This window comes from Mauremys mutica, chromosome 11 (assembly GCF_020497125.1).
Source record: "Mauremys mutica isolate MM-2020 ecotype Southern chromosome 11, ASM2049712v1, whole genome shotgun sequence".
NCBI classification, from domain to species: Eukaryota; Metazoa; Chordata; order Testudines; family Geoemydidae; genus Mauremys; species Mauremys mutica.
The window spans coordinates 41918330-41945998 of NC_059082.1; the positions used below are offsets into that span (position 1 = coordinate 41918330).

The following is a 27669-nucleotide window of genomic DNA, read 5'->3' on the forward strand; positions in this document are numbered from 1 at the left end:
AACGAGAGGAGTAGCGCTAGTATCGGAATTACCATAGCGGATTAGGGTTAGTGTGGCTGCAGATTGACGGTATTGGCCTCCGGGTGGTATCCCACAGTGCACCACTGACCGCTCTGGACAGCAATCTGAACTCGGATGCAGTGGCCAGGTAGACAGGAAAAGCCCCGCGAACTTTTGAATATTTCCTGTTTGCCCAGCGTGGAGCTCCGATCAGCACGTGTGGCGATGCAGTTAAAAATCAAAATAAAGAAAGAGCTCCAGCATGGACCATGCGGATGTGATTGCTGTAAGGGCAGGCAAATCTGTTCTATCAGCGCTCCGTTACAGAAAACGAAATTCAAAATCATTTTTAAAAAATCTCCAGACAGACGCCATAGCAGGGACTCAGCGCACTGCTGCGTGACAAGCGTAACGGAAAGCCAAAGAATCAAATGGACGCGCATGGAGGGGGGACTGGAGCGGGGACTGGAGGACTCAAGCAATCCCACAGTGGCTGCAGTCTCCGAAAAGCATTTGCATTCTTGGCTGAGCTCCAAATGCTTCTAGGGTCAAACACAGTGTCCGCGGTGGTTCAGGGCATAGCTCGGCAATTTACGCACCCCCCCACCCACCCGCTGAAGTGAAAGGGAAAACAATCCTCTCTTGACTCTTTTACATGTCACCCTATCTTTACTGAATGCTGCAGATAGACGCGATGCTGCAGCACTCAACACCAACATCCTTGCTCCCCCGCTGCCATGGGTGGCTGATGGTACAATATGGCTGATAGCCATTGTCATCATCAGCCTATTGGCACATGGGGCAGTGCAAAAGGACTGGTAACCATGCCGACTAGCATCAGTGAGGTGGATCAAGGGCACCTGCTCCTAATTTTTCCTGGTAGATGGTGCAGTATGGCTGGTAACCGTCTTCATCATAGCAACAGGGGGCTGAGCTCCATCAGCTCCCACCCTTCATGTGTAAAGAAAAGATTCAATTGCCCCTGGACTAGCAGCGGGATGCTGGGCTCCTCTCCTCCACACTGCTTAATGTCCTGTCTGGACTATCATAGCAGCTGGAGGCTGCCTTCCACTCATTTCTCACTAACAAGTCACTGTATCTTATTCCTGCATTCTTTATTACTTCATCACACAAGTGGGGGGACAATGCTACGGTAGCCCAGGAAGGCTGGGGGAAGAACGGAATCAACAGGTGGGGTTGTTGCAGGAGCACCCCCTGTGAATAGCATACAGCTCATAATTTCTGCAGGATCTGACACAGAGCAGCTGTGCTCTCTGGTTCTCTGATACAGTGGTTCTCTAGTACACTTGCCCATATTCTAGGCAGGACTGATTCTATTTTTAGATACCAAAAAGGAGGGATTGACTCAGGGAGTCATTCCCAATTTTGGCTTTTGCGCCCCTGGCTGATCTCAGCCAGGGGCACTTATGACAGCAGCAAATGGTGCAGTGCAAAAGGACTGGTAACCATGATCATCTTATTACCAATTTATGGTATGGTAAATGGTACAGTATGGCTGGTAACCATCTCTGCTGTCATGCAAAAGCAAAAGCATGCTGCTGTGTAGCGCTGCTGAATTGCCTCTGTCAGCGGCATCTAGTACACATACGGTGACAGTCACAAAAGGCAAAACAAGCTCCATGATTGCCATGCTATGGCATCTGCCAGGGCAATCCAGGGAAAAAAGGCGCGAAATGCTTGTCTGCCGTTGCTTTCCCAGAGGAAGGAGTGACTGATGACATTTACCCAGAACCACCCGCGACAATGATTTTTGCCCCATCAGGCACTGGGATCTCAACCCGGAAATTCCAAGGGGCGGGGGAGGCTGCGGGAACTATGGGATAGCTATGGAATAGCTACCCACAGTGCAACGCTCCAGAAATCGATGCTAGCCTCGGACCGTGGACGCACACCACTGCTTTAATGTGTTTAGTGTGGCCGCGCGCACTCGATTTTATACAATCTGTTTTGCTAAACCGGTTTATGTAAATTCGGAATAATCCCGTAGTGTAGACGTACCCTGTGAAAATAACTCATTTCATTTGTTAATAAATCTGTATATAATTTGTTATAGGATTGGCTTCAAGCATTGTCTTTGTGAGATGTAAGATGCAATTGACCTGGGGTAAGTGACTGGTCTTTTGGAACTGGGAGTAACCTGAATATTGCTGTGATTCTTGGTGTAAGGGACCATCTATCACAAAGGTACACTCACCTGAGTGCTGTCCCAAATTTAATGGATACTTCAATTAACTCAATTTGCTAACCACCTACGCTTATTTCTATGCTTATTTAGTTATAATATGTGATGCAAAAGAGCAGCATCAGTACAAATTTTTCCTTTAGTTGCTCTAGGAGAAGCAGCACTTGATTATTTGTTCTCTGCCTTTTAATGCACAAATATGGATTGCCCTCCTCAAGTTACAGCATTCACACTGCTGCTTCTGATAAGATCTCTGCATCAGAATACCACCCTACCACATTCTAACTCAGCCCTTGCCATCAGAAAAAGTCTGTTCTCTCTTCACATTATTATCGAGTACCGTGCATTTTATGAATAGAGACTGCTCACTATACAGAATGATACTTGCAGGGTTTGTGATTTGGTCTACTAGCCACTTGAGATGAAGTGAAACCATTTAATTCCACAATCTGTCTAGAAGAGAAGTCAACAAAATGAAAGGAGAAGTCTTTTTTCTATTTAAAAATCATGCACCCTCAAAAGTATTCCGTGCTTACATTTTGTTGTTCATTTTTAATTAAATGTAATTCTTATTGGAAAGCACAGAGCACAAACCAGACATTCTTTAATCAAAGCAGTGTCAATAATGACCACAAAATGCTATAATTATGCCAGTGATAGACAGTGGATCACTTCTCATCTTATGCCATCAGGCACAGTAAATACTGCCAGAAAATAAAGGAAACAGCAGGAATGTTTAAAATGCACTTTAAATAGAATGGAAGTTACCAATATAATACTGCACTCTAATATTGTAATTAACTAATTGTAAACATTTTCCTAGGAAAGGAAATCTCCACCATGAAGGAAGATGGCCTGAAAAGTGATCTGTATATATCAAGTACAAAAATTTTTGAGTGATCCCTGGACACTTCTTTCAGTTTAGAGACTTAAATTGAAGTGGTCCGAGCAAACGGACATGCAGACCTCCCTTAACCCTTGTGACGATATTTTCTCTGTTGGCTTCCTTTTAACTTCACAAAATGAAGGTTAAAAAAAGTAGCTAGCAGCATCTGAGCAGGAAGGAATCCAATGTCTGCACAGCTCTCTTCCAGGACAAATGAACACCAACACCACTGTTCGCAAGAACTCTGCTAACTTTCATTGCGATAAAATAAAGCAGGGGTCCCCAACGCGGTGCCCCTGGGCGCCATGGCACCTGCGGGGGCATCTAAATGCGCCCACGTCCTGGCCGGCGGTCGAGCATCCGCCGAAATGTCGCTGAAATTCGGTGGCATTTTGGCGGCGACACCTCTCGATGATGCCACTTGCCGCCAACAAACGACATTGAGAGGCGTCGCCGCTGAAATGCCGCAGAAATTCAGTGGCATTTCGGCGGATGCTCGACCCCCGCCAGACGAAAAGGTTGGGGACCACTGAAATAAAGAATAACTTCAAACAGATTGGGCTGGAGTTGATTTGCACAGCTTTCATATTACAACAGCAACTTGATAAACCACACTTTAGAGGTGAACAATTCATTTTGAATCGGCCCCCCTCAAATTGATAAAGTATACATTATACACAAGTTAACATTTAACGGCAGTGCATACAGTATATGTGCTGCCTTATATACTCCAGGAACAAGAGAGGTAAACGTGTTTGTTCACTCACCTTTGGGAGACTGGGTTTGGCTTTGAAGTTCTTGTTTCTCCTGCGGAAACAATAAAAGGGCCATATTAAGACAGGCATAAGGTTACAGAACGGGATTATGTATTTACTACTGAGTTGTCATTTTAACCCTCTCATGGCAGAAGCTGAGATTTCCCATTAGGAAGCCCTGATATCTTTGGCATCAGTGTCAGTAGCCAAAATACCCATGTCAGAAAGAATTGACACTATTTGAGATAGTACAAATTGAGTAGAAAAATCATATTTAGTAGAATGGATACACACGAGTAAATGAAGAAGACTCGTCAAACCACCTATAGCAATATTTTCCTGTAAGCTGCATAATAGCCAGGTTTAGTATGCATTCCACATACCCTTTTTCTCCATTACTTTGCCTGTGTGTGTCTGTGAGAGAGGATGGGATAAAAGGGAAGGTGAATCCATTCAAAAATTTGTATTGTTACAGATCGTGAGTAATGGGGTAGTTGGTTGTGAAGAACAGCAAGAGGGGATCTGTAGGGAACAGATTCACCCATCTGCTTTAACACACCACACGAAGTACCCTACCTCTGGCTAGTCTGGCAGCCTCTTCTGAAACCTATGATGAAGTTGTACTATAAATCAACAACATGGGTTAAGAAAGGGCCACCCCAGTCTCTCAAATTGAAGTAGATCATCTCCATGTCTTGTTTTAGTGACCCACTTAGTGGAAGCCTCTTCCCTGTAGTGTCACTATATAGCGCCACTGTCATATCACTTGACCTTAGCACTTCTTACCCCTTCCCTATTCTTGTCACTACAAAGGAAGGCCTGCTCTTCCAATGGGAAGAGACCACAGTGGAGAGAAGAGGTGCTATCAACCCGGAATACTAAGAGATGGAACTAATCATGTTTACAGTATATTTATACAATATATCCAAGCCTTGGAACATCCAAGTGCACTTGGAACTCAGACTTCTTGGACTAGCATTGTTATTACCCATGCAGCATAGCACACTCTAGGAATGAGGCCAAAATCCACGCCTTTTGTACTAACATGAGAATGCCATGGGCCCTCTCCAGCAGCTTGCTGTTGGTCGAATTAACAAATATCCCATCTTTGTCTAGGAAGGAGCTAGGACTAGAGAGTCGGCCTTGTCGGATTCCCATCCTGCCAGTCCAGCCAACTCCATAGGTATCGCTGTAATGAGAGACAGGTCAGTCACAATGTGCATTTTAAAAACACATCTAATACCTGGTTCTTGAACAAAAGAAGGCTTTGAAAATAGTTATTACAATTGCTGAAAGGTTCTAAATTAACAGACTATAAAATCATGTGATTAGAAAACACCAATCACCAATTTCCCCTTCACCAATCATTCACCACACAAGTTCACAGTACCATACACAAACCTAGACATCATCTAGTCACCTAGATGTATTTTAAAGTATTTTTAGAATAAAATATTTACTTGGGTGAGCAGGAGCACAATAGCCTGTAGTTCTTTCATTCACAAAGTGATACTTCTGATCAGTAGATAACCAAAGTGCTTCTAGGGATATACAATTAAGAGCTTAGAACTCAGCTCAGTTCTCTGCTACTGAGAATGATATAGTTTAAGACTTCTGGTGATGCCACAAAATCAGAGTTTAGTGTGGTGTCACATGTTTCACAGTCATTTCAGTCATGGAAGATAAAGGAGAAGAAAGCAAAATGCCTAAGAACATCTTGGGGAACAGAGGTGCTATGAACTCAAGACCTTAACCTCAACATGACCAGTCTGTCACAAAGAGAATCACCAAACTGCACCTGGTCTAACCTGGCAAACAAAGAATTACCTATCCAATTTTTTCTGCTCTGTTACAGAGCAGAAAATGTTCCAGAAAAATGTTCTACTGCCAGCCATATGTGCCTTTAAGGTTCTGGAGAACATGACCTAAAGTCTCTCCCCTTTAAATAAGTGGCAATCAGGTACTGTTATGTTTGGATGTTGACTGCCAGAGTCAGATTCTTGCTAAGGAGGAATGAAAACCAATGAAGTGCCACATCAAAAGGGTAATTAGAGAAGAAAGTAGAGTGGTGTCAGTTGCCTCATCTCCCAAGTCCTGAAGGCCCACAGCTTGGGCCATGGAGCAATATGCCATCAAACTACTGAATACAATTGCCTTGTCATCAAATCATGGTTCCTTTTATAGCCAGCCACTAGTTTCTGTCACAGAGATTTTTGAGAAATATACTTTCTAAAGAAAGAACAACTTCTCAGAAGACTGAATCACAGCAGAATCAATTCTGGCCTGGGAGCCATGACTCATTCTTTGAGCAGTGTGTATAATTTACAAACAGCCTATGGCAGAGAGTGTTTAACCTTCAGTTGCTCCCAGAATTCCATCTTCTGTGCCTTCACAGATGGGCTCTCAGCCTTAACAAGTCTCCCAATTGCTGGGCAGGGTCCTGGGAGAGATCCAAAGTGCAGGAACTTGAGCTGAGTGATGCCCCCACTCAGAGGCAAGTTACTTGGACTGGGCAAGAATAGAGCTGGATATGCCAGCTCCTATGAGTAATCCCTACTCCTCTTCCCATCAAAATTGTTTGAAAGAGCCCACTTTCTGCTCTTGCCACTGTGTGATTGGAGAGGTTAGTGGGGCCTCTTTGGAGCATGCAGTGAGAGCACCTCACAGCAAGTGCCAGAGGAGGTTGGTGGGGAGTGGAAATGTTGAATGGACACTAGTGGGAGGGGCAGATAGATGAATGCATCTGGCGCAGCAATTGGACCTATATGCAAAGAGATCATCTCTCAGCGCTGCTGTCTAGTTCCTACAGGTTTTGTTCAGAAACTTGCCAGAATGGGATTTACCTAAGGAAGAGTGCATGGTCCCTAGCAGTCGGGGGAGGAGTGGTCTACCTGAGAGGAACTCTTGGATTCACTTGCTGCAATGCATCCTTTCCAGGCCCTAGCTGGAGAAGGTGAGCCTGGCAAATCCTTATGCTACTACAAAAACATGGATCCAGGCAGGAGGATGACCTAGGTGGGTGAGGAAATCAGACCAGAATTGAGAATGGGCACCCTCTTCCTTATGCCCCTTGAAAGGAGACCCACTATACTGAAGCTGATAATCACAGAATATCAGGGTTGGAGGGGACCTCAGCAGGTCATCTAGTCCAAGGTCCTGCTCAAAGCAGGACCAATCCCCAGACAGAATTTTACCCCAGTTCCCTAAATGGCCCCCTCAAGGATTGAACTCACAACCCTGGATTTAGCAGGCCAATGCTCAAAGCATTGAGCTATCCCTTCCCCCCCAGACATGGGGAATTTGAGGTGGAAAACAGAATGGGGGCGATTGGAAGCAGGGAGCCAAAACCATCTTAAGGCTTGTCTTGCTCGTGCCTGGCAAGCTGAGATGCAAATGTACAGTGCGCTAGCCTGCTGCCACTAACTGTTCATGTGGACCCAGCTACTGCACACTAAAAGCTCCCTAGTGTGCACGGAGCTGTCCACCACTGTATGGAGCCCAGGATCAACAGGGAGGAGACTAACCTATCAAGGGGGTGAAGGGTTGGACTGTAAACTTTCCTGAGTCACACTTCAAGAGGGCAAAGGTGCAGCCTGGCAAATCAAACCAAACTGCATACATATGGACATGCGTCCCAAAAGCCTCGGGCACATGCCAACTGTCATGGAAGGTTGAGACTGCAGACCGAGACAAAAATGACAAATCGTCTGAAAACGGTCAGTTGGCAAAAACACACTCAAACTTGTAGAGGCTATTAGGGCCCCATGAACTCAATTTTTTCTAAGTGGGAACGAATGTTGACTTCCCAGTGTTTAGGATGAGACCTTGGCAGTGGAACAAGCACAGCATAAAGCATATATGAGAAAGAACCTCTTCTCATAGACTCATAGACTTTAAGGTCAGAAGGGACCATTATGATCATCTAGTCTGACCTCCTGCACAACGCAGGCCACAGAATCTTACCCATCCACTTCTATAACAAACCCCTAGGTCTTCTTTGGACCTGCTCCTTAGTAACCAGTGGTCCAGATATAGGAAGACACGGATTCCCTTCTTCTTGAGGTATGCTGTCATTTTGTAAAAATCCACAGGACAGAAGACACACTGAAAGTAAGGATGTGTACTGAAAATGGTGGTTCACCACGATGAACCAGAAGACTCTTCTGTGGCTTGGGAGAATCGCCACATGAAAATAAGCATCCTACAATTCTAGAACAGCAAACCAGTCATTCTGAGTCAACAAGGGGAGGACAGCCGATAGGGTGACCATTCAGAACCTAATATATCTGATATATTTGTTGAGCCTGTGCGAGGTAGCCCTAAAATCCTTGAAGGAGTGCAAATTTTCATCAGGTTTGCCAAAAAAGCACCCAACCATTGAAGAGCAAGTCCTCTATAGCCTGCTGCATGTTGGAAGCAATGCCCATATTTTGTAGCTAGGATGCCCTTTTCATCGGCACCACTGAGGCCTTCATCTGCCTGAAGTATATGCCACAACAAGCAGAGACTGCAGCGACGTCTTGGCTGCCAAGCAATGTTCAGTAATAAACCTCTGAAATTCCACACTGGAGGCTTCAGGCAGCTGTTGTATAAATTTAGACATAGCCATCCAATTTGCAAAGTTGTATCTGGACAACAGTGCCAGCTGGTTTGCCATTCACATTTGCAGGGAAGAGGTGGTGTAGATCTTTCTACCCATTAAGTCCATCCATTTAGAGTCTTTGTCCTTAATAACAGACTTAAATCTGCCCTGCAAAGCTCTGTTGTTTGCTGAAGTTGCAACCAGGGAACTGGGAGTTGGGTGGGAGTAAAACACCTCAAATCCCTGCATTTGGACAAAGTAGCATTTTTCCAAATGCTTTGGCATAGGTGGCACCAAAGCTGGTGTTCTCCAAAGAACATCTGCATGCTCCAGTAGCGCATCATTAATGGAGAGAGCCACTTTCTCTGGGGCAAAAGGCTGCAGGATGTTTATGGGTGTTCTCCTGCAGGAGCTCTGCCTGGATGCCCAGGGAAGTAGCCACACATCACAAAAGGTCCTGGTAGGCCTTGAAATCCTCAGACACTGAAGGAGGAACCAGGCACTGATGAATTGTCCAGGGACAATGAAGAGGCCATTAGCTGCACCAATAACAGGTCCCAGTCCAGAACGGTTGGACCTGGATGGGACAGCTCCAGAAGCTCCCCAAGGGGAAGAACAACCGATGTCTGAGCTTGGGGTGGGTCAACAGACCCAGTAACCTATATGCCCAGTGATCTCATCTTAGAGCAGGATGAGGACAGCAACATCTGTGATCAAGGACTGTGCCAAGGGGGTCACTGGGCATAAGGGTAAGGCACTGGTGGCCAGTAGGCACCAGGCCAGGGGCCCCTGTTCCTACTATGGGAAGAGGACCAATCTCAGTACTGATACTATTCCATGAACAGTCCTGGATACAGGTCAGGTGATGGAGAATGGGAGGAGGAACCCAACCTGGATGTTGAGGAATCTCAGGTTTCAGGGGATAAAGGTGGAGTTAGCCCTGAAGGTGTGAACAACTGGTTTGACTCATCTGTTTCTCACAGCAAGGAAGGGACCAGTGTTGATGGTGGAAATGGCACAGCCAGCACTGAATATGCCCTAAGTCATCTCCGGTGCTGGGAGCAGTGTCAGAACTTAAGTCAGAAGTGGTACTGATGCTGCCAGTGGTGCTGAGATGGAGAGCAGGGAAAGCTGCCACAGTAATATCAGTGCTGCAAAGTGCAGCAGTGCAGAGGAGTCTCCCACTGCTGAGGAGGTCCCTTGTGCCGAGCCTGGCAATGGCCTCACTTCCACAGTCTGCAGCAAGGGATTATCAGGATGCGGTGCCGACAGACCAGAAGGTTCAGAAGCCCATGCAAGCAGCAAGACTGAGGATGCCATAGTCCTTGTGAAGTCCTGAACCAAGAGAGAGCTAGGTATGGAAAGGCAGAGGAGGTCCACTGCCACCTGATATGTTACCGGTGCAGAAAAATAGCCGGTGCTGACATTACCCTCACTGGTACTGGACTCAATGGACGCCCCAGGGCTGGAACCAGAGTCAACAATACTGGGTCTCCCACATCTCTACACGGTGCAGGAGAGTGGTTGGAAGGACCTGTTCCATCCCGGATGCCAACAATAGCTGTACTCTTCATGGAGGAGAAAGAAGAGTCTCCAAGAGGACAGGAGTGGCCTCGACTAGTCTTATGAGAACTTTTCCTCAGTGTACTCAATCAGGAGTGGGTTCTTCACCTCTTCAGAGAAGCGCCAGTTCCAGAGCACAAGCCAGTACCACTCACTGAGGTCAATGGCAGCCTCCAATCCGACGGAGGCGTCAGTGCCAAAACAGGCCTGGTGGCCTGCTCGAGAAGGTACAGCTTTAGGTGAAGGTCTCTAGCTATCTGAGTCCCTTTTATGAACAACATACATTTATGTTCATTAATGGTTTAAGAAATGTGAAAAGAACAGCTGTAGATCACTCTCTTAAAACAGTCTTGCTTTGTGAAATCATCCCCACACATGATTGACAGTTTTGAACCCTGGTGAGGGCATCACCAGGGAAAATACTAATACTAATACTAAGGATACTATCTATATATAACTAGAACAATTAAGTCGAAGCTAAAGGATTGTGAAGTTAAGCAACACACAGGGCTCCGACACCAACCATGAGCAGGAAGAAGAAACTGAGGGGAGGTAGAGGTGGTGCTACCTCAAATAGCCAGGGAGGGGTTATCGTCATGATGTGGAAGCGCCACCTCCTATGGGTGCTGCTAGGCAAAATTCTCCAGCTCTGTTGTGCTGGAATACATGGCTGAACCTACTCAAAGAAGAAACTAAAATTTCCAGGAGGTTTTTAAAAAGATTTGATGGGAATTTTAATATTCTGTGATTATATTTTCTAGGGTGAAAACATATTAACAATAGCATAAATACCAGCAACCTCTGTCAATTGGGGGTTAATGATTTCACAAATCAAGACTGTTTTAAGAGAGTGATCTACAGCTGTTCTTTTTACATTTCTTAAACCATTAATGAACATAAAACAGTTTCTGTTGAACTGAAACTAAAGCCACCCTGACAGACTTTGGTTAGTGATATCATGTTTTTAATTATTTAGTGGCTGCTTCAGGCTGTTTTCGGACATGCTACCTTGCTTCTGCTTTAGTGAAGCCTTTTTTCCTCTAGCTGCCATAGTACTCGAGTGGAAACCACAAAACCACTTCTTTGGAGGAGAGTTGAAGGATGTGGATTCATCAGAAAGCTCCTCTGCAGCTACTTCTTGCATGATGTCATTGCTTAGATTTGCATTCAAAATAATGTCTCAGGCTACATTGCAGGGCTCAAGCCATATGGTAATACACTGTATTTAAGAGGAAACTACTGGTTTTAATTTAACCCCAGAAAAATGTTCAATGGCTCACACATTAGGTATCAGAAAGCACTGACATGAGAATCTGAATGATTGTTTTAAGTTTGTATATCTTAGTTAAAAATAGATTTCTAATTAATCATGTTACACTCCCCCCCTCTCCCCCAGTACAGTGTTTGATTTATTATAGAGTTTGGTAGATCATTATCTTTACTTTTGTAGACAGTTTTGTATGTGGTAATTGTTAAAATTATATTAAAAACCTGTAAAACTTAATTAAAATTTATAAAATTAATGAAATAGACATTTGTCTTCAACACAAAATTAACCGCAGTGAGTGATATTAAAATCAAATGCATATTTAGGCTTGGAAGAATTCTATTTTTATTTCCATTCATAAATGTGACAGATAATAACGATGTTTATTTTTAAGCAGTTTTTTATTTTTATCAATTTAAATTTTCACAGTTGGGGAAATTATAGGTAGGGACAAACATTTATTTAATGAGAGTAGACGCTGAGATTCCGAAAGATAAAGCTTTATAAACTGTTAAAACAATTTGTCAGTGTCACATCAAAATATACAAAGTAAATATCAAATATCAGAGGGGTAGCCGTGTTAGTCTGGATCTGTAAAAGCGGCAAAGAGTTCTGTGGCACCTTATAGATTAACAAACATATTGGAGCATGAGCTTTCGTGGGTGACTACCCACATGCATATTAAAAACTGGATGTAAGGATATTCACCCACAAGAGCTCATGCTCCAATACGTTTGTTAGTCTATAAGGTGCCACAGAACTCTTTGCCACTTTTAAAGTAAATATCCTTACATCCAGTTTTTAATATGCATTCATTGTACATTTGTAATGATTCTAATTCAAAAATCTAAACCCCAAGATTTTGACTTTAATAAAAGTGGCTTTTTTCCTACTTTGCCTATCTGAAAATTTTGATCATTATACATGGACATATTTTTGTCAGTCTGTGTGTGTATGGTGAAACTGACATTTACCGATAATTACCAGTAAAAATCTAATCCTTCCAAGCCTATGCATATTCAGTCATTGCATTTTGGATTTAAACACCTTATGAGATGTTGAATCGGTGTTTTGTTTTGTTTTTTACTTTTGAGGCTATGGGGGACAGAAAATATTTAATGGCTCAGTAGTTTACTATGTATTGTGGAACCACAGATTGTGACTACTTAAGAGACAGTACTGGGATAGAGAGGCATGCACTAGTTATGATACCTTGAATAAATGCATTCTTGGATAGTCACTGAACAAATTCCAGCACAGTTAATAAAGCAATATTAGGACTCTTACGGGCAGCTTTGTTACTCATTGATGAAAAGTTATTGGGACACAGGGCTTGCCTTCACTACGGGGGTAAGCCGACCTAAGTTACGCTACTCCAGCTACTGGTCGATGTAGCTTAGGTCAACTTACCCCGGTGACTTCACGGTGCTGAGTTGACGGGAGACGCTGTCCGGTCAACTTCCCTTATTCTTCTTGGAGAGCTGGAGTACCGGGGTCAACCAGAGAGCACTCTGCCATCGATTTAGCAGGTCTTCACTAGACCCACTAAAATTTATCCCTGCTGAATCTATTGCAGCAATGTCAATCTCCTCATAGTGGAGACCAGCCCACAACCTTTGTGGATGAAGGAAAGAAGAAAAGTGGGAGTGGATGACAATATGATAGTCACTACCCCTTTTATCTTGAAGTCTTGGGTTGAAATGTCTTTTAGGGCAAATGGGAAAGGTTCAGTGGTCTCACAGTAGGGCTCTTTTCAAACTTTCACACATTCTGGTATGGTTGACAGTCTTTGGTCATGACTGGAGTAACTGAGGGTGGTGCAGGTCAGGCTTCAGATGTATGGGTAAAACTAAGTGCAGAGCCAGATTAATCACTTACACTATTTACAGCCAATGACACCAGTCCCTACATTAACGGCCAGATTCTGATACCCTTGTTTACACTGAGTAGTACGTTACTCCTCTTAAAATTTCACCGACTTCAAAAGACAAGGGGGAGAAACTTTTAAGTAGCCTTACATTTGGAAGGATCCAGACCCCTGGGTAAATTATATATAAGGATCACTCAACCATCAATGAAATGTCACCACCTCTGACCTGTAACATAGCTGCTGTTTCACAACAGTTTATGGAGGCAAGTGGAGAATAAACACTACAGGTGTGGAGAAAAATGGAATCTTTTTGTATTAGCTGGTCCAGTGCCAAGTGAAAAGATGGAACATTTTCTGATCAACTCTAACCCTAACAATACTGCAAAACTGATTTTGAATCAAATGCAAAACCTGAGCAAACTATGCTAGGACAACATCTTCTGTAACGTACTACTTCTGTAAGGTTTCTCCTGACATGAGATTTTTTAGTGGAGTGTTTGTTTGGTACCGGGATGAAGGTGACATTTGTTATTATGCGTTTTTAAAATTATGATTATTTATTAAATAAAGTTAGAGAAAATATTCAAGCATTCAAAAGTTTACATGTTCCACCAAGTCTGATGTGTTTCACTTGAATTTTTCTAAGCTTTAGCTCTTATCCTGATATCCTGGGATCTTTGACTTTCAGGGAATTTATCTGCTGTTTTGTTTTGATCCAAATAAATGCAGTTGAGCATATGACTGCAAGTAGCAAAGAACAAAAAGGTCCATCTTTTTTGTTCCCTCTCCTCCTCTGATGGAGGAGTAGGGATTTCAGTGCAATTACACGGCACACACGTCAATTACACATCATACCACGTACAGTAAATGTACTATGATTGGAGTTAAACTGGTTAGAGCTGGATCAGTTATAGTACTAGTAGGAAAGGTTAAGGAAATAAAAAGTCTACTATAGAGACAGCCAGTGCATTCACTTCACACAACAGAATGGGATTACTTTTCAAGAACAGAAGCTAGAGTTGGGTAGAATGCTGTAACTGTATCTACTCTATAAGCTCTAGTGAAATTGTGCCTGGATGATCACACAGCGACTTTGCAGACTTATTCCTTTTCTCACACCAGGAATGGCATTGCTTCTCATGGGAGAGGCCTTGGCCATCCCAACAAGACAGTGCTAGCTCTAAGGATAAGTATCACTGATACACATTTTGATCTAATTGGAGAACGTGGTTTTGTGTGAACCATGTTGTTCTTTGGTACATCAAAATAAACTCACTTATCAACCTAAGATTCTTTAATTCTGTTTCAACAGAACGTCAGGGCCTTCCTGATATTAAAAAAAGTCATGCTACCTCAGCTTTATCAGAGGAAAAAAGCACTTGGATGGGAGAATATTATATGTTTAAAGGGACACTTTACATAGATTGATAGGGAGGTTTACAGAGAGTCCACAACGCTAGAGAAAAGATCCTGGGTCTCACTATAACTGTGTTTGGGGCAGGCTAGAAGGAAAAAAGGTGGCTTCAGATCACACTGATTCCGCCTGATCTTGGTCTGTCCTGGTGCTGGTCCAGGTCTCCGGTGAAACAAAGGAATTCAGGGCTGCTATAAATGACACTCAGCTGCCCACAACCCCAAGCAGTTGTTTCAGCAGCTGAAGATTGCTGGCGCACCCTGGCCATATCCCTATGCCAAGGGCCAGGAGCAGGGGTGAAATAGAGTTGCCCCTAGGTAAGGGGAATCCTGAGGGGTCTGGTTAAGCAGGTTTCCTGACACATCTGCATTACTGGAATAGAGAAGCTGGAGCACAGAAGAGGCCTAGATCTGTCTTCAAGGTAGGAGCAATCTGTTTAACAGGATTAATTCTCAATATGGGTCAGAAAAACTGCTTGGAAAGGGGTGCTAGCCTCTTATGTACCCCTTAACGGCTCCTGAGATGTAGGCACGACACCCTGCATGAGCTATGTCCTCACTGAAACCTTGATGGAAAAATCCAGGATTGAACTGTAAGGACATTTTATAATCTTAAAGAATCTCTCTAACACCAGTAGTAGAATTACTTTAGACCCAGACCTGTAAGATGACAGAGCTGTAGATGACCGGTATTTTAAGAGGGTTTCAATCATTAGCGATATCTTCATTTTAGCAGTTAGGATTCCTTTGACATTCCCTGAACAAATGCATCTGCAAACGTATCTGCAGATGTTTGAAACTCAACACTACAAACCCCCACAATTCTTTGAGAGCACAAACCAAAGTGTGCCATGGGACCTTCTTCCTATCACATCACAGATGCATAATTCTGTGTATTATAAAATATGCAATTCCCTTGTTTTTGTCCAAAGAAGAACTGTGGAAGAATTCTGACCTCTATACCTACAACAAACACAATTATGTGAATGTTAAGGGTGGACAACCTTGACTATTTCCCTATAATATGACTTCAGTTTATAGCACACTCCTCCTTATAAATCAACTTCTAAAATCCTTCCCACTTACAATTACAGGATTCTATGTAGAAAGAAACTTTTCTCCAATTCCTATTGTCAAACTGGGTCCAAAGACATTTGGATTTGAGGATGTGACAAGGGCAAAGCAAGAACGAACCGAGGGCAAAAGACAAAGTTAGCCTGGGAAAAACATTCACAGGATGGTTTTGCAACAGTACAAAAAAATTATCCCCTCTGAAATTATCTTTACCTGCTAATGTGAAGAGTAGACTTACCGCTGGGTTTTCTCATTGATGGTGTTAACTCCCTGAAGATCTGAAAGGGGCGTTCTTGGGCTTTTCCGAGTAATACCTATGGAAGCATATCAACAAGAGTTTTTACACCCCTCTTTACAAGGAGAAAATTAGAGCAGCAACAGCTTTTTGTTGGCTGCAAATGAAAAAGGACAATATGTATTTATTCTGGCACATGCTGGGAATACAAAGTAAGGGGTTTATGAAGGAGCCATGGCTGCTGAAATATCAACTGACTACTAACGTCTGTCATGTTCTTTGACAAGGAGACAACTTACTAGCAATTCTGTTTGCTCTAGTCTGCCTCTTCCCCCAGCACCCGCCAATACGACACGTGAACAATTTGTTAATGGTGTACTTTCCACTATTAGAAAGCAAGGTGGGAGGAAAACTCATGACTGACATAAAGGTACCAGTTCACCTGCTTCCTGTCAGTCAAAACACTTCAAAGTAGTAACATGAAAAATATAGAAATATAATAGTCAATCACTCCATCAAGAAGGGAATTGGTTGGGATAGAGAGAGAGAAATAGCTAGATTACTACAATTACCAGTAATTGTTTCTTGATGTATGTCACTGCTTGTTCCCCTTCCTAACAAATGAATATACACTGACATAGTAAGCAGTATGCTGTAGGGGGTAATCTTATTTTCTGCCAAAACGGAACCCTCTGATACTTATAGGTTCAATTTTCAAGGCCTGATAAACGTGTGAGGAGAGTATGTTGTAGCAGCTTTCTAGATTTTAATGGCAGATGGTTCAACTGTGTCTGCCCAAGAAGTGGAAATGTTTTGGGTGCAAATGAAATTAACAGAAATAAAGGAAAGATATAACCGCTTGCAGGCAACAAAACATAGTTTTTATCCATCCAGCAACTGATATTTAGAGAATTTATAACCTTTTCATCTGATCACGAAAACAGGTACGTAATTTCTTAGCTGTCTGAAATCTGTAGTGTGAACCAAGAAATTTTTTAGAATTCACCTAACATTCATCAAGTGTGTATTCCTTTGCCCTGAATTCTCCAAAATGAGGGGGAGGGGAAACTCTATGAAAAAAAGGAAGCCTTAATTGTCTTTTGTAATAAAACACAGAAGGAAATACAACACTACCTTCTCTTAAAAAAAAAAAGGAGTTAGTCTGGGGTCAGTGGAATGAAGTCTCATACTCCCTGGCTGGCTGAGATAACAATCATACTAAATGTGCCTTCTTAAAAGGTGAGCATGTGGAAGGAATACTTCTCCTATGAGAGAGAGGGGGAAACTTGTTAATACCTGTAGCAGCACACCACATTCAAGGCCAGTGAGGGAACCTGTATAGCTTTTACTTTGGGCTTTGCAAAAGAAACGACCTAAGTAACAAGCTCTGAGATCCTACCTCACAGATCCTGAGGGAGCCAGTACAGCTATGCTAAAAGAGTCCTGGGACCCTCTAGGGGCTCACTTGGAGGTTCTCAATAAAGCCAACCCTTAGACATTTTAGAATGTACTGACGTGTAACAATGTCCTCCTGAAGTCCTCTTGGAAAACATTTAAAAAAAATCCAAATCTGATTGAGAGTCTTTGAAGTTGATAGATTCCAACACTACTCAAAACAGGTCACAACCACCCTGGTGCATCTCACTCCAAGACATGTTCAGCCTCTCAGTTTGATGCTGTCAGAATTGGCAAAAGGGACTTTGATGGAACAGATCCAGCCACTCTGGATGCATGCAAAACTGTCCTACAGTTAGATCTACAGGTTGAGAACAACGATCACTTCAGAAACTCATTTTTGTATACTCCCATTAGATTTTTCACAGAATCAAGCGAGTAAAAGGAAAGGGGAGATGACACTGTCCCTAAATTCCTTCCTCATGCCCCACAAAACATATCCTCTCTAAGGAGAAGAGAAAGGTGGTCTCCAGTCATGGTCAACAGCCTCCTGCTGAGCCTGAAAACATCTGCCCTCATTGTAACAGAACTTGTGGTTCAAGGATTGGCCTTATTAGCCACCTGAGGACCCATAACTCCCATGGAAGATGATGATACTTAGTAAGGAGTGATCACCCATCATCATCCTCTCTAACTCTTCTTGGATTGAATGTCTGGAAGGAAAAGCATGAGAAAGAGACCTTCTGGGACAAAAGAAGGTCTCCTATGATAAAATGAAGAGATCAGATAGGTTGGCGGGGGTGGCAGTTTGTATAAGTTTTGGTGGTGCCCAAAATGGGTCCAAGTCCTCCCCACACACACACACCAGCCTTGTAAGCCTATAATTTTTTAAATGTAAAATTGGTCTGGAAACAGTAAGTGTTTAACAGTTTCCCTATATTGCACAGTGTGTGTGTGTGTGTGGGGGGGAAATGAGGGCTCCGGCTGGGGATGAAGGGTTTGGGAGGGGCTCGGTTAGGTCAGAGGGTTGGGGTGCATGGGTGAGGGCTGTGGCATGGGGTCATGGATGAGGGGTTCACCGTGCAGGTGGGGGCTCAGAGCTGGGGTAGAGGGTTGGGATGCGAGGGCGGGAGGGTGAGGGCTCTGGGGCACATCAGGGCTGTGGATAAGGAGTTTGGGTTAGGGCCAGCAAGGGAGCACAGCACGGAGCAGCAGGGCAGCCATCAGCTGCCCAGGGTGCAGGCAGGGACGCTCTGGGGGAGACGCGCGGGGGATGGCTGGAGGGGCTGGGGGATGCTCTGGGGGAGGCACACGGGGCTGGGGGAGAGACCCAGCCTCAAACATTGGTGGAACCGAGGCCCCAGGCTCTGAATTTGCTGGAGCACGGGGGCACCACGGGCCCTTATAACTCACTGCCCCTGTAGGGTGGTGCTGGTCAAAAGAAGAACTTCCACTTACAAACTGATGTACAGCCAAAGTGGTCAGATCTGGGATGTTTGGGGGCATTTTCAGGTCTCAGAAAGCTGCATATTGGCTTTCGTCAGATCTTCTCGACAGAGTTTAATTCCTGTGAAGAAGAGAGCGGCCAACTTGATTTTTATATGTGGTTTGGTATTCCATCACCAAAGGCACTGATGCTGTCAATGCCATTTATTGCACTGCAAATCAGGAACTATCACACGATGTCTCTCAAAGATAGGAAGTGAACTGAGTGGAGACTAAAAATGTGCAGATAAGTTAGATACTGACTTAGGTCAGTGGCTACCTATTTGGGAATCTTCTCAGATCTCTGTTCTATGCCTGGACACAAAACCAGAATGGCTACGCAGATGGTGTCAACGAATGGCTACGCAGATGGTGTCGGAGAGAAGGGTTTGGTTTCTTTGACAATGGGATGGTCTTCCAAGAAGAAGGATTGCTAGGCAGAGATGGGCTCCACCTCACGAAGAGAGGGAAGAGCATCTTTGCAAGCAGGCTGGCTAACCTAGCGAGGAGGGCTTTAAACTAGGTTCACCGGGGGAAGGAGACCAAAGCCCCGAGGTAAGTGGGGAAGTGGGATACTGGGAGGAAGCACAAGCAGGAGACTGCAAAAGGGGAGGACTCCTGTCTGTCCCGCTTTCTCGGTCTGAATCAGCGAGTTATCTTAAGTGCCTATACACAAATGCAAGAAGCCTGGGGAACAAGCAGGGAGAACTAGAAGTCCTGGCACAGTCAGGGAATTATGATGTAATTGGAATAACAGAGACTTGGTGGGATAACTCACATGATTGGAGTACTGTCATGGATGGATATAAACTGTTCAGGAAGGACAGGCAAGGCAGAAAAGGTGGGGGAGTTGCGTTGTACGTAAGAGAGCAGTATGACTGCTCAGAGCTCCAGTATGAAACTGCAGAAAAACCTGAGTGTCTCTGGATTAAATTTAGAAGTATGAACAACAAGGGTAATGTCGTGGTGGGAGTCTGCTACAGACCACCGGACCAGGGGGATGAGGTGGACGAGGATTTCTTCCAGCAACTAACAGAAGTTGCTAGATCACAGGCCCTGGTTCTCATGGGTGACTTTAATCATCCCGATATCTGCTGGGAGAGCAATACAGCAGTGCACAGACAATCTAGGAAGTTTCTGGAAAGTGTAGGGGACAATTTCCTGGTGTAAGTGCTGGAGGAACCAACTAGGGGAAAAGCTCTTCTTGACCTGCTACTCACAAACAGGGAAGAAATAGTAGAGGAAGCAATAGTGGATGGGAACCTGGGAGGCAGTGACCATGAGATGGTCGAGTTCAGGATCCTGACACAAGGAAGAAAGGAGAGCAGTAGAACAGAGACCCTGGACTTCAGAAAAGCAGACTTCGACTCCCTCAGGGAACTGATGGGCAAGGTCCCCTGGGAGAATAACATAACGGGGAAAGGAGTCGAGGAAAGCTGGCTGTATTTCAAAGAAACCTTATTGAGGTTGCAGGAACAAACCATCCCGATGTGTAGGAAGAAAAGTAAATATGGCAGGCGACCAGCTTGGCTTAACAGTGAAATCCTTGCTCGTCTTAAACACAAAAGAACAGCTTACAAGAAGTGGAAGATTGGACAAATAACCAGGGAGGAGTATAAAAGTATTGTTCAGGCATGCAGGTGTGAAATCAGGAAGGCCAAATCACACTTGGAGTTGCAGCTAGCCGGAGATGTTAGGAGTAACAAGAAGGGTTTCTTTAGGTATGTTAGCAACAGGAAGAAAATCAAGGAAAGTGTGGGCCCCTTGCTGAATGAGGGAGGGAACCTAGTGACAGAGGATGTGGAGAAAGCTAGTGTACTCAATGCTTTTTTTGCCTCTGTCTTCACAGACAAGGTCAGCTCCCAGACAGCTGCACTCTGCAGCACGGTATGGGGAGGAGGTGACCAGCTCTCTGTGGAGAAAGTAGTAGTTCGGGGCTATTTAGGAAAGCTGGACGAGCACAAGTCCATGGGGCCGGATGCGCTGCATCCGAGGGTGCTAAAGGAGTTGGCCGATGAGATTGCAGAGCCATTGGCCATTATCTTTGAAAAATCATGGCGATCGGGGGAGGTCCCGGATGACTGGAAAAAAGCTAATGTAGTGCCCATCTTTAAAAAAGGGAAGAAGGAAGATCCAGGGAACTACAGGCCAGTCAGTCTCACCTCAGTCCCTGGAAAAATCATGGAACAGGTCCTCAAGGAATCAATCCTGAACCACTTAAAGGAGGGGAAAGTGATCAGGAACAGTCAGCATGGATTCACCAAGGGCAAGTCATGCCTGACTAACCTAATTGCCTTCTATGACGAGATAACCGGCTCTGTGAATGAGGGGAAAGCAGTGGATGTGCTATTTGGACTTTAGCAAAGCTTTTGATACAGTCTCCCACAGTATTCTTGCCAGCAAGTTAAAGAAGTATGGGCTGGATGAATGGACGGTAAGGTGGATAGAAAACTGGCTAGATGGTCGGGCTCAACGGGTAGTGATCAATGGTTCCATGTCTAGTTGGCAGCCGGTATCAAGTGGAGTACCCCAAGGGTTGGTGCTGGGGCCGGTTTTATTCAATATCTTCATTAACGATCTGGAGGATGGTGTGGACTGCAACCTTAGCAAGTTTGCAGATGACACTAAACTGGGAGGAGTGGTTGATACGCTGGAGGGTAGGGATAGGATACAGAGGGACCTAGACAAATTAGAGGATTGGGCCAAAAGAAATATGATGAGGTTCAACAAGGACAAGTGCAGAGTCCTGCACTTAGGACGGAAGAATCCCATGCACTGCTACAGACTAGGGACCGAATGGCTGGGCAGCAGTTGTGCAGAAAAGGACCTAGGGGTTACGGTGGACGAAAAGCTGAATATGAGTCAACAGTGTGCCCTTGTTACCAAGAAGGCTAATGGCATTTTGGGTTGTATAAGTAGGGGCATTTCCAGCAGATTGAGGGATGTGATCATTCCCCTCTACTCAGCACTGGTGAGGCCTCATTTGGAGTACTGTGTCCAGTTTTGGGCCCCACACTACAAGAAGGATGTGGATAAATTGGAGAGAGTCCAGCGGAGGGCAACAAAAATGATTAGGGGGCTGGAGCACATGACTTATGAGGAGAGGCTGAGGGAACTGGGATTGTTTAGTCTGCAGAAGAGAAGAATGAGGGGGGATTTGATAGCTGCTTTCAACTACCTGAAAGGGGGTTCCAAAGAGGATGGATCTAGACTGTTCTCAGTAGTAGAAGATGACAGAACAAGGAGTAATGGTCTCAAGTTGCAGAGGGGGAGGTTTAGGTTGGATATTAGGAAAAACTTTTTCACTAGTAGGGTGGTGAAGAACTGGAATGGGTTACCTAGGGAGGTGGTGGAATCTCCTTCCTTAGAGGTTTTTAAGGTCAGGCTTGACAAAGCCCTGGCTGGGATGATTTGGTTGGGTTTGGTCCTGCTTTGAGCAGGGGGTTGGACTAGATGACCTCCTGAGGTCCCTTCCAACCCTGAGATTCTATGATTCGTAAGCCTCTTAGATAGCTAAATCAGCCCTCTTGTTAGTGCAGCTTATGTGTAACCCAGGGAAACACAATAGCGTTCATAAGGAGAGCAAAGAGAGAACATGGATGGAAGTGTTAACTATGGTGACTCACCTGAAGAGAAACAAGGTGGGTGAGGTAATAACCTTTATTGGATGAACTTCTGTGGGATAGTCAATCTCCAAAGCAGGGGGGAAATTGCAGTGAACTGGTTGATTAATGCAGAATGGTTTCTCACACAGAGAGCTCAGAGTCCAATAAATCATCTTGGGAGCTAAGTTGAGATGCCTCAAGTAACATGGCTGGTGCTGACAGCTGAAGGCTTTTGCAAGCCAAAACCTGCCTTTGTCTGGATAGTACCAGTGCAGGGGCTCTGATAAATCTCCATAGCAATGGAGATTCAGGTTAATCCAAAATGATGAGAGCCTCAGAAGACACAAATCTGGAAGGAGCCAGAGGGCTCTAGTAGTCTATAGCTGAAGCTTGGGTTGGTACTGGAGGTGGAACTGTGGACTGGTGAGATGGAGACTACTGTAGTATGGTGGATGCAGGGTCCTGTCTTACTTCAGAGCTAGGGTAAGAAACCTGTATTGAGGGATGTATGCTGTGAGGGATCAGGTGGTGCTGCTGTAATAGGTGTTCTGGAAAAGGGCTTATCAATACATGGCTCCTTATACGGTACTGATGCCTCAGTACCAGACTCAGTCGGAGCCTCCACAGTACCCTTTAACAGATGTGAGGTCTCCCGAGAGTGGGTCTTATGGGGTGACCTACCCCTTTTCATTGTTTCTCTGGCAGGGGAGGAATGCCTTCGCCTCTTTAACATCTTTGTCTCCATGGGTGCAGATAGTGTTGGACGGGTGACTGAAGCAGCCTGTGATTTTGAGGCCGATGTATCAGTGGAGGGACGGGATGGGAAGTGGACCCTTCCACAGCTAGAGCACATTCCATTAACAGGAGTTTTAGTCTAATGTCCCTATTTTCTCTGGACCTACCTTTAAACTCCAGATAGATCTTACACTTTGAGGGGATGTGGGAGTCTCCCAAACACCACAGGCAACTTGAATGTCTGTCACTGTGGGGAAAAGGTCAAGGAGTAGGGGGGGGAAGCCCCACTCCAGGAGCACAAAAATCATGCTAAATGAAATATAGGCTATGGCTACATTAGCGCTTCAAAGCGCTGCCGCGGCAGCGCTCCCGCGGCAGCGCTTTGAAGCGCTAAGTGTAGTCAAAGCCCCAGCGCTGGGAGAAAGCTCTCCCAGCGCTGTCCGTACTCCAGCTCCCTGTGGGGAATAACGGACAGCGCTGGGAGCCGCGCTCCCAGCGCTGGGGCTTTGACCACACTGGCGCTTTGTAGCGCCGCAATTTGCAGCGCTGCAGAGGGTGTTTTTTCACACCCTGCTGCAGCGCTGCAAATTTGCAAGTGTAGCCATACCCATAGTGAAAATAAAATAAAGGTAAAGTACATAATTGAGAAACTAAAAACTTTCATGAGGTGAAAGAAAGGTGGGAAGCTGAATACAGCTAACTGAAGAAGACTCCGTCCCAAGCCACAGGCGGCTGAAAAGGAACTAAGTGGCGGTAGACTCATGCCTATATCCACTGATTTGGAGCATGAGGTGTTACTTCATGCAGGTGTGAGCCTGCAAGCACCACTTTGCAATCTGTGATCATTAGCGAATGGGCACACACACATCCCAGGTGGAGCACCCACAGGGGCATATATTCAGGGAAAAAGATATTACCTCACCCCCCTTGTCACTCTCGTACCCTGGGACCACATGGCTACAACAACACTGCAACCACCTGAAAAGACCCTGTTTCACTGCAGCTCTGGGAACAGTCAAATGCCAGCCCACTTTTTCCCCATTCCTTTTGGTCAAACCCAAGATGACAGAATGGAGAAAACATTTCTTATTTAGATGCTTTCCCAAAAGCATTACCCTCAGTATGGCATTTAGATTCAGAGAGGTGAGGAGACAGGAGATTGGAGAATTCTGCTACTATGAGTGACAGGAAGTTACCCTCTGGTTCAGGATCCCCCTTTTCAGAATTGAGGTCGATCTACAGCTACACAGCCTCCTTCCAGGAGGGGATTCCCCAGAGATAGAACTGGCTGTCCACTTCCTGTCTGAGATTGCAGGGCCTGGGCCCAGAGGTTGCTTTTTGGTAAATCCACTTGCAGTGGGGCTCCAAAGTGTTAAAGATCATGGACTGGAAGACAGAATGAACAGTTCCAGTTGTGCCAGGAAAAGCAAACTCTGCAGACTTCTCCCCATAAAGAAACATGAGAAAGAGAGTGGTTTCCAGGGCAAGGAAGGTCCAGCTCCATTCCCTAAGAGCAGGAATCAGAGATGTAGTGTTCCAGCAGGCCTTAGATTCACAAATTCCTGCCTACAGGACCCCATCTTGCTCCAGCCAGACAAAGTGCAAGGGTCTAAATTGCAACTATTATCAGTAGTGATATGTGAAATAAGCCTCTTCAGCAGAAGGCAAAGAAAACATATCACACTGTAGCTTGTCTTGCTGTGAAATGGACAGGGGGTGGAAAGCAATGATAGATCAGCATTGGAGAACTGTAACTTTGCAGAGATGTACAGCAACAGCAACTTCCTCCTGAGAAATGGAGCTCTGGTTCTGGCTTCCAGAGCAAACCCAAGATCTGAGATGTGAGAGGCAGGCAAAGGGGAGGAAATTCTCCCAGAGGCCTTCAAGCACACCTACCAACATCTGGGACACAGAGCCTTCCTTGACTTTTTTTCTTCTCTCTTGAGGTTCTTACTTTCTTCTCACTTCTGCAGAGAAGGACTGGAAGAGACAGAGCTGGAAGACAACTCAGACATCTGTGCCATGCTTCCAGTAAGAAATGATAGGAGACATTAGAAATGGGTGGACTGGTGCTTTTATAATAGAACATGATACACTGGTCTTTTTCTCTCCCAGATTCCTGCTGCGTGACTGAATCCCATTGTCCAACAAGGTGTTCACATGTAGGATACTGGAAAAAGTGATGCAACACAAACAGCCTTTTAAATCAATTATGAGTGCACCTCACCCTTTTCTTGTAGGTATCTTTACTGTATGTTGGCCATTGATTGCAACACGTTTTTAAATCTCCGAAGATGTTTACAGATTTACTATCAGAGGGGTAGCCATGTTAGTCTAGATCTGTAAAAGCAGCCAAGAGTCCTGTGGCACCTTATAGACTAACAGACGTTTTGGAGCATGAGCTTTCGTGGGTGAATACCCACTTCGTCGGATGCAGATTTACTATGATTTTACACTGTCCAAAACTGAGAAGGAACTACCAATAAAATAACTGCCCAGTAGATGGAAATTTGCCTAAGGACAGTGTCAACCCTGCAGGACAGCAGGCTGTGTATGTCACCATGTTTACAGTACAGAAGGCCCATAGATCAATTTTAAATTATTTATTTACTTCATTAATTAAGCAGATAATATCTTGATGTCCACTGACTGGGTTCTCACTTGATGTATGGTATAAATGTCTTGATTTTTCCCCATAAACATATGGAGAAAATCTATTATATTCCATTTTGGCTGGAATCTTTCATAACCAGTGGGTCTCTTTTGAATAGTGACCTTTCATTGGAATACTGATTTTGGTTTATTTAGTGACTTGTTTATCCTATAACTGCAGCATGAACTTAAAATGAGAATGATAAGATTATAATTACCAGAAATGTAATATCCACAGGAGTGGAATATTTTATGAGATGCTGAAATTATGAAGATAAGATTGTACCAAAATACTGCTGTAGCTTGGTCTTACATAAATCAGGAAAAGAACATTTTTATTTGAGGATCAACTTAAAACTACATTGGAGCTTATATAATAGGTGTTTAGTAAGTGTCATGTACTCCAAGCAGTCTACTAATCCAAATATTTGTCACTTGCAACTGTAAAAATAAATTACATATGAGATGAGTGCAAGCTGAGTTAAGAAATACATATTACCAGATGAAGAGCAAATGCTTAAAGAGCTCTACATCCCCCCAAAATACTAGGTAAAGCTATAGTCTTAGTGTAGTGCTGTTTCTACTGAGCGGGGAACAGAGAGGCTTTTGGGAACAAAGGATAGTTATTTTTAATTTAACCCATTGATTTGCTTGTGCTCCCCTCCCCCCCTGCCACCAAATACTCTGACCAAGGAAAATTTATTCATGAATTGTATAAACAATTCCTCTCCAAACAAAGGATCTGGAACTTGGGTGCTTCTCCATCCACAGGGCAGATGCAGATTGAACAGCTAACCTAAACTCTCATAAATACGACTCTATTCTCTAAAACTCCCTTCCCTCTAAGGACTCATTTCCCCTACTTCAACGCTAGTGCTTTCAAGGGCTGGACTGATTTGTCTAATTTGTCTTTTCTATGTCTAATGTCTATATTTTTATGCTTTTGGGAAGAATTGTGGACAATATACTTTCTACCCACTATATAGGAACATTAACCAACAGAGCTCCTGCCTTTGACTCAGAGACAGCTAAGCACAGTGCACATCACACTGTGCAATAATTTTTGTTTCATAATTCCCTTCAAAACATAGCATGAAGCCCTATTATTCTTTGTGATTAACTTGTTAAGACACTGAAGGGTCCCTGCTTTTCTGTTATGGAATCAACAGAAATGTACTAGGTATAATCTAAGTAAGTAACCAATGAAAAGTTGACCATTAGTAACCTGGCCAAATAGCTAGAACAGTAAGTGATATTACCACCCTAGGGGAATTTGGATTCACTAACTAATCCACTGGTTAAATAACTTTTTTAATTTACACTTGTGATTGGAACTGATGCTTACAATTCAAAAGAAAGACATTTCTACCAAACAATCCATTTTTCAGAAATCAAGATGATGTAACTTTATTCAACTTCCAGGAAAAGCCAAGTCCAAGTAGTACCACTGGTGAGCATACAGGCTCTTCTAAAACTTGGGAATACATGCCTCAAGGCTAGCAACTGAATGGATCCAGCAAAATCTAACTCCCAAGCATCAAATAATTAAATGGGTTTGGACTCTACCTATTTTAAAGAAGAAGTTCTAGGAACTGACCAATAGCAGCACGCATTTGGATATGCAAGAGACCCAAATACAGAAGCAGCTAATCTGCATGAACTACTTGTTTGCCAGATCATCTGCTCTTGGCCAAGTCACAAAACATCAGCAACTGTAACAGAGATCACATGTTCCACCTTCTCAACCAAAGATGGATTTTTTACAGGGAAAAGGATTACAAGGCTTCGCCAGTGGCAAGAATGAATTTAAGTTTAACACTGTTGGGCTTGACCATAATAAACTTGCATCGTATTATTTTTACACTGAATTATAGGTCATAGTTAAAAAATATTCTGTGCTGTATGGGTTCCCCCCCCCCCTGTTTTTTAACAAACCATAAACAACCTGC

The 27669-nt window shown here is 44.2% G+C and overlaps 1 protein-coding gene across 2 annotated transcripts in view; it reads right to left on the reverse strand.

Moving 5' to 3' along the window:
- The window catches only part of MYO9A (myosin IXA), a 480816-nt gene that overhangs the window by 78799 nt on the left and 374348 nt on the right, over positions 1-27669 (reverse strand). For both annotated transcript variants that reach the window (XM_044979720.1, XM_044979719.1), the window contains 3 exons: positions 15852-15927; positions 4890-5033; positions 3857-3896 (listed from right to left, as the gene is read on the reverse strand). In XM_044979720.1, coding sequence (XP_044835655.1) covers positions 3857-3896; positions 4890-5033; positions 15852-15927 — 260 coding nt within the window. The remainder of the gene's footprint in view (positions 1-3856; positions 3897-4889; positions 5034-15851; positions 15928-27669) is intronic.